Source organism: Mugil cephalus, chromosome 3 (genome assembly GCF_022458985.1).
Source record: "Mugil cephalus isolate CIBA_MC_2020 chromosome 3, CIBA_Mcephalus_1.1, whole genome shotgun sequence".
Taxonomy (NCBI): Eukaryota; Metazoa; Chordata; class Actinopteri; order Mugiliformes; family Mugilidae; genus Mugil; species Mugil cephalus.
Window position 1 is genome coordinate 30,185,506 of NC_061772.1, and position 7,267 is coordinate 30,192,772.

General features: G+C 37.0%; 1 protein-coding gene across 1 annotated transcript; it reads right to left on the bottom strand.

The window, feature by feature from the left end:
- Window positions 1-18: 18 nt before the first annotated feature.
- LOC125005432 (up-regulator of cell proliferation-like) lies at window positions 19-6,479 on the bottom strand (the record flags this gene model as incomplete). Its single annotated transcript, XM_047580784.1, has 3 exons — window positions 6,412-6,479; window positions 4,811-4,861; window positions 19-3,131 (listed from the first exon to the last, which is right to left on the bottom strand). Coding segments are annotated over exons 2-3 (3,159 nt in total), but the record flags the coding sequence as incomplete, so codon positions are not given.
- Window positions 6,480-7,267: the final 788 nt, after the last annotated feature.

Consider the following 7,267-nt stretch of genomic DNA (forward strand, 5'->3'; position numbering starts at 1 on the left):
TTGTTCAGATATATTTTGTTCAGGTAGACCTGACACCTTTTCTGTGGCTTTAGTCCACATCTTCTCAAACTCACATTTGAGTTGTTCAACGGACGGCGTCTTCTCCTTCTTTTTCTTCTTCTTCTCCTTCTCTCCAGTCACAAATTTCCTTACGTGCTCTTCAATCATTTCTCTGTGTTTCCTCTGAATGTCCTGTATTTCTTTTGAGCTTTTTCTTAACTCAAGGACATAGTCCAGCTTACTGTGAACTGAACGTTTGATTTCTTTAGCAAGACAACTGACGTTGTTGATGAAGTCAGTTTTGTATTTTTCTATGAGATTTGCATGTACGTTTTTTCTTTTGTAGTAGTCCACAACCTTCTGCTTCATTAATTGTTGCTGGACTTCTATTTTTTCTGAAACTTGCTGTTCTCTTGATTCAACCAGTTCAGTTAAATGTTGAGGTTCAGATTCATTTCCAGCATTGAGAATTTCTACCTCTGCTTCTGTCTGCCAGGAGAGAATCTCTTTCCTGAACTCCCACTCCCAGTCACTGAACTCTTTACAAAGGTTGTCATAGGCATGAGCCACAAGAGTGTTTCTGAAACTGAAGATGAAGTTCTCGTATTTGACTGCTTTCCAGAGACTTCTCATCCATTCTAGAAACTCCGGGATCTGTGGGGGCTCAGATCTTCTTTCATCTTTCATTGTCTCCAGAAGATGTTTCTTGAAATCAGCTACAGCTTCACTGTAACCTATGTTCACTGGAGCCATTGGAGGTGTTCCATACCAGAGTCCTGGGATGTTCCAGTTGTTTTTATCTATGTCATAGTCCAGTACATCAGTGAAGGCTTTGATAGAAGGTTGCTTTTCCATTTCAGCTGCAATTTGTGTCATTTCATTGAGTTGATCCAACAGATGTTTTCTTTCTGTCAGACACTTGAAATCAGCTGAAACTGCTGCAACATTCTGATGTACAAAATAACAAATGGGTTTTTTACCAATCTCTTTCATTCTCAAGAATGCATGAGCTGTGATTTGCAGGACATCTTTCATTTCAGTTGAGTTCTCCATTGCAATGTTGATGATGGTGACATCACTGAGGCCGATTACAAAGGTTGCCAGCTGGTTGTCATGCTCATAACTCTCCTCTAGTTGTGCCATATCAGGAGATTTTAGACCTTCTGTGTCAATGAGAACTATGAAGTCAGAGTTTAAGTCACTTTTCAAATCCTCTCCAACTTTGAGGAACAGCATATAAGCTCCTCTGGTACATCTGCCACTGCTGACAGGAAACTGTACACCAAACATGGTGTTGAGGAGTGTTGACTTCCCTGAACTTTGAACTCCTAATACAGTCAGTACCAACAGTCTGCTCTTCTCTCCAACCTTCTTGTGAAGCTCCATCAGCACATCTGTCACCCATCTTTCTGCGATGTTGGAAGCATCTCCATCCAAGAGCTCTAAAGGATATCCATCCAACAACAGTTCAGCAGCCAGAGAAGGGAGATGATATCTTTCATGATGAGGTTCTTGTAAAAACTCATAGATCAGTCCCATCTCTCTCATGTAATGTTCTACACCTAGAGAACTCTCCACCAAAGCTTGATCCAACTCTGCTATTTGTTTCACATCTTTCTTCTTGCATTGCTCTTTGAATTTATTTCGCAGTACAAACAGTTTTTTTCTTGAATTGGTATCAAGTTTTAGTTTCATCCACTTGAGGAAAAAGTCTCTCTTTCTTTTGTCATTTGTTGATAAATTATCAATAAAAGTCTCCATTCCTTTTGATAGTTTGTATTTCTTTTGCTCATTCCTAATTTTTTGTTTTTCTTCTTGTAGGTGAGATTTATACTCTTCCAGACTTGAGCCACCAGATTTATTCAGTCTACACTCCTCCTTTTCGAGGTTTGATAACATTTTCCATTTATCTCCTTGCAGAGGAAGTTGCTGACTCTTGTATTGTGGAATTGATCTGACCCCAATGCCATCAATAATCTCTTTGGCTGCTTTGTTTTGTTGGTCAGTTTTGTTTTCATCCACAGACAGACCAAGTTCAACAGCTTTTTCAATCATATTTTCTATGCTGGTTGTAGCTTTGACATCTGAGAGGCATGTATTGATGACTTCGGTTAGTTTCTTTGAAAACTCTGCTCCGTTGCCACAGGATTTTTTAATTATTAAACTGCCCTTGGGTAAACCTAATTTTTCGACTGCAGTCTTGACTGACATCATGTCTTCTCTAACACTCCCGTCCTTCTGATTAACTACCAGGAAGAGTTTAGATTTCATATCTTTAACAGAAGTCAGAACCTTCAGCTCATTTTCTTCAACTTTGTCCAGGAACACAAAGGTGACAGTTGACACTTGGAGAAGAAAACTGAACTGTTCAAGTGACTCACAAATGTCTCCTCTCATATTGGCGAAGGTGACAGGCTCTGGAAATATGTCTAGATTCTCTCTCCCTCTGGGAAGATACCAGCAGACCTCTACCAGTCCATTGGATATTTCTCTTCTAACTCCTCCTCCTTCCATATCTCTGTGTATGAAGATATTGTGATTCTGTTGGCTACGACTGAGAATCTGGTTCATAAACTGAGACTTTGATAAACTGCAGTTTTTCAGCCTCACAAAGGAATAGAACGGTAGATCTGCTTGAACAATGTTGTCTTCAACAAAACCTTTTGATTCAGACAAATCATGTGGACGCCACTCTTTGACGATGTCTCTCAGAGCCCAAAGCATCAGGCTACACTGACTCTTATTGCCATGAGGCAACAGCAGTGGGACAGAAAACTGGCACATGGACATTTTGAGAGACATTTCCTGTTGCAAGAAGCTGTCCGCACAAAGGAAGAGAGCTACTATGAGGTCAAGAGGGTTAACATCATTATCAGAGTCATCTGTTGTGTAAAGGTCCAGATCAAGCAGATCATTTTCTTCCATATCATCATTGTTTGATAATTGTGTACAGTTCCTGCATTCTGCATTGACTTTAAAAAGGCTTCTGAGAAACCTCCATGGTATTTCTCCCTCTGATTGTGTAGTTTCATCAGATGTGCTGCTTTTGCTGATCTCCAAGAGAGACTGTAATCTGAGTTTGTTGGGATAAAGTTTTTCCAGTTCAACTTTGGAGAGAAACTTTGCAAGGGCTATAAAAGAAAAAACAGAGGATCACTTTCAGAAAGACATAACAGGCTGGTTAAGGTTTCTTTTATGGAATGTACATTTCCACAGTCACATTAAGTCATTAAGGTACACTACAGTGTCAAAAACTCCATTTTAGTGTCAAAGTGTAGTTGAAGGTTACACACATTGTGCAAGTTTGTCCAGTAATTATATTAATGGTTAATTATTGATACTACCTCTATATAACTAGAATGTAAACATTTCTGTTGTTCTGTCACTCTTTCCATTCTTTTCCTTATCACTCTGATGCACAACAAGCACTCTTTGCAGGATCAGTTGTCACCAAAATCTAAACGCCAATTGTTTTCTCAAAAGACACTGACTGGTCTGGACCTCTGTTAATAAACTACACATCATGTGAGAATCCACCTGACCCATACAGGATTTTTCTGACTGACAGAATAATTACAAAGTGTAAAAAATTATGCATTTCTTTAGAACGTAAATAATTAAACTTGATGAAATGTCTAGCTAATTATTCAGAAGGAGCCTGAAGAAATTTTTATTTTTTTGGACCTGAGACTTTCAACTACAAAAAAAATCCCAAAGAAAGAGAAAAAATCTATATCAATCAATGCTAATTCCCTACTGAACAAAATCAGGTTTTAACAATAAAGATAGATGACTTTATTTTGTGTTTTAAAGCCTTCAAGTTTTTAAAATTCCAGCAGTTAACAAAAATGGTAATTCTGGGGATGTTGGAGAGCAACTATTGCAGTTGGATGCATATTTAGCCACTGACTGCAAAGCCGCAGTAAAATTTTATTGTAAATTTCTTAATTTCAGCACTTTTGACTGAGTCAGGGGTCAGGTGACAGGATCATCACTAATTGAAGCTTTGAGGTTTCAATGACACAGTGACGACTACTTAACAATAATATAGAATCCAATGTCCCTTTATTGGTTCACATTTGTATGGGACTTCATTTTCCATGCACACTCCAGTTTGACTGCACTAAATGACTATGTGATTTAATTAATATTTATTGAATAACATGTTTCTGTGTTTCTTATTTGGCACATTGCATTGTATATTCTTCACTAATTATTCAATGGTGCTACTACATTTATGAGATGTGCTCTACAAATACAGACTGATGTCATTTTTTACCTGGGACAGGGGCAAGTTCAAATTCTATCTAACTATGTAACTAATTGCATCCTGACAATACAGTCTTGACTTGTGTCCCCAAGAAGTTTCAACACCATTCCCACCTTGATACTGGAGGCTCCTTGAACTCGTAATTGGACTCTGCTCCACACTGCTGAAACTCTGAACATACTTTCATTTTTTTTTACTGCACTGATATTTTGCACTGTTAAACATTTTTTCACTATGATGTATGCCATCCTGTCCATATACATTGCTGCTGCACTTTATATTGTATGTTGTCTTATTTTATTTGTAATTTTATTACATTGTCCTGAGCCGTATGCAACAAAATTTCATTCTGTATACACCTTGGGCATACAAAATGACAATAAAGTTAGTCTAAGTCTAAGTCCTTCAAACAATGGCTTTGTTATGTATGTATTGTACTAGTTTTGTGTGTGGTATGTATGTTCCCTGCAGTATAATTAAACAACTAAAACAAATATTGAGGGTGTTGTTTCAGTATGTACTGAGTATATGAGAATTTACCTGTAGTGTCCATTGTAGATGTGGTCACATCTATGGATTTATTCATCTGTGCTACAAAGACAAAAATAAATATTGTGATTTTATAGTGAAATAAAAACAATAAAAAAAGATCTTTCTATTTGTATTACTTTTTGGTTGATCTGTAAGAAAATGAACATTCTCATAACACTGACTCTTGATTTAATGGAATGTCTTATGAAAATGAAAGCTGCAGTTAATGTGTATGTTCACCTTATTGTATGTTCACCTTGCACATATACATATATATATATATGCAGGTATGTACCTCTTTGGTATGAAATCCAAAACAAACACACAGGACTAATATTTCAGTTTCATGTGATTGATTGGATTATGTTATTCTATCTACTTTTGGGACCCAGGAAAGTGCTTTTTTGCGCAAACAGAAAATTCTAAGGGATGCAAATACCTTTAAGCAGCATTATATCTGCAGCCAATGTGCAAATGCACTGGTATTGACATGCACACACACACACACACACACACACACACACACACACACACACACACATGTTTGTATGGCCATCTTTGTGAGGACACTCATTGGCATAATGCATTCCCTAGCCCCTTACCCTAACCCTAACCATCTCAACTAAATGCCTAATTCTAACACTAACACTAACCCTAACCATAACCTAATTGTAACCTTAACTCTAAAACAGAGTTTTAACCTTCAAAACAGCCAAAAAGTGAGGCTAAAAAACTGAAGACCGGCCAAAATGTCCTCACTTTACACAAATGTCCTCAATCTGATGGTATAAAACTTAAACTGGTTTTCAGAAAGATAGCTGTACAAGAACACACACACACACACACACACACACACAGCTATTTTACAGCTACTTTAGTGAGGACATTCATTGACATAACACTTTCCCCAGCCCCTACCCTAACCCCAACCATCTCAGCAAAGTGCCTAACGCTAACCTAATTGTAACCTTTATCCTAAAATCAACTCCTAAGTCTCAAATAGCCTCATAAAGAAATGAGGATTTCATGAAGATTGCTGTACAGGAGAACACAAATATGCATTCCAAAGTCAAAACTCAATACAAAATGATTCTACAGTATGACCAGTGTATATAACTACTGAACTCAAACCAGTTCATAAAGCAATCAAATCAACTCTTAACCAATGCAGTGATTTTGAAACCAGTGTATTGTGTACCTACCCTCTGGTCCTCGTCAGCACACAAGCAGCTACATTCTGTAGTAACTACAGTCGCTCTGACAGTCGCTCTGCACATTTCTATGTGTATTATAATAAGTCTTAAGTAAATATACTGGTGCCACTCATGAGACAACATTTCTATTTTGTGTCAGACAATATGTAGAAAGAAATATTCATATTGTCATCATTTTAATTCAGTTTTTTGTTTAAGGCAAATCCCAATTCTAAAAGATTGATACAAAGAACAATACGCCACCCTCTAAAATGTAGCTGAGTAGAAAAAAACTGTCAAGTACTGGGCAGTTCTTTTAAAATTCAATCAACAGATTACAGCCTATAGTCGCCAAGTAAAATATTAAATAGAATAAATATCTGAGATTGATAGAAGTTCAAATGCTAAAAACTGTACCTTTGCATGAAGAACATGATGCGCATAATAGGCATAGAGATTGAACATGAACGCAGACAGTAACGACGTGAAATAAACCAGAGAGAGAACAAAATGTTGACAGAGTGAGACCAAAAGTAAAAACAAGGAACCAGTCACATGAACAAGTCAAACCCCGATTTGCTGTGTCACACAGCATCTAAAGACTGTTTTAAAAAAAAAAATTCAGCCATCGTTCATCGTTCTGATTTTTGTGCCAATGCAGATGGAAACCCTTTTTAGTATCAGACAAAGTTACATGATGAGTAATCCATGATTATGATCTATTGAGATTGATAGTTTTAACAACAACATGTCGCTGTGTGTCTGAGCAAGACACTGAACCTCACAAGGCTTTGGATGTTTGTAGGGAAATAATGTGTCTCCCTTTAGCAGATCCTAAATGAGAAGAGACTTTAGAAAACATGTTCATTAAATGACAACCTTTTCATTTCTGGTTTTCCTCCATCTGAGTTTTCAGCTTTAAATTCCTCAATGTGGTCACTGTCCATAGAAACACAGCTGTGAGAGTCTGGTCTCTGCTGCTGCTCTAAGCTTCAACACAATTCAAAGTTGTGTTAAATTTTTTAAATTCCTATTGAACTAAAAATAATAGTAAAATAATAGATTTCTAATATTTTTTGCTTTGAATTTAAGCAATTTGAACACTGGAGGATGTTAGAATTTATTTTTTTTTTTTAAAGAAGTAACTCACTGGACATTAAAGAAATGAAAAGTCTCCTTGAAAGAGTAACATATTTCATCTGATTGTAGTGGTATGAGGCACCACTGTCTTGAATACTTCCGGTTCACCCTGCCCTCTCTGGCCAATCATTAG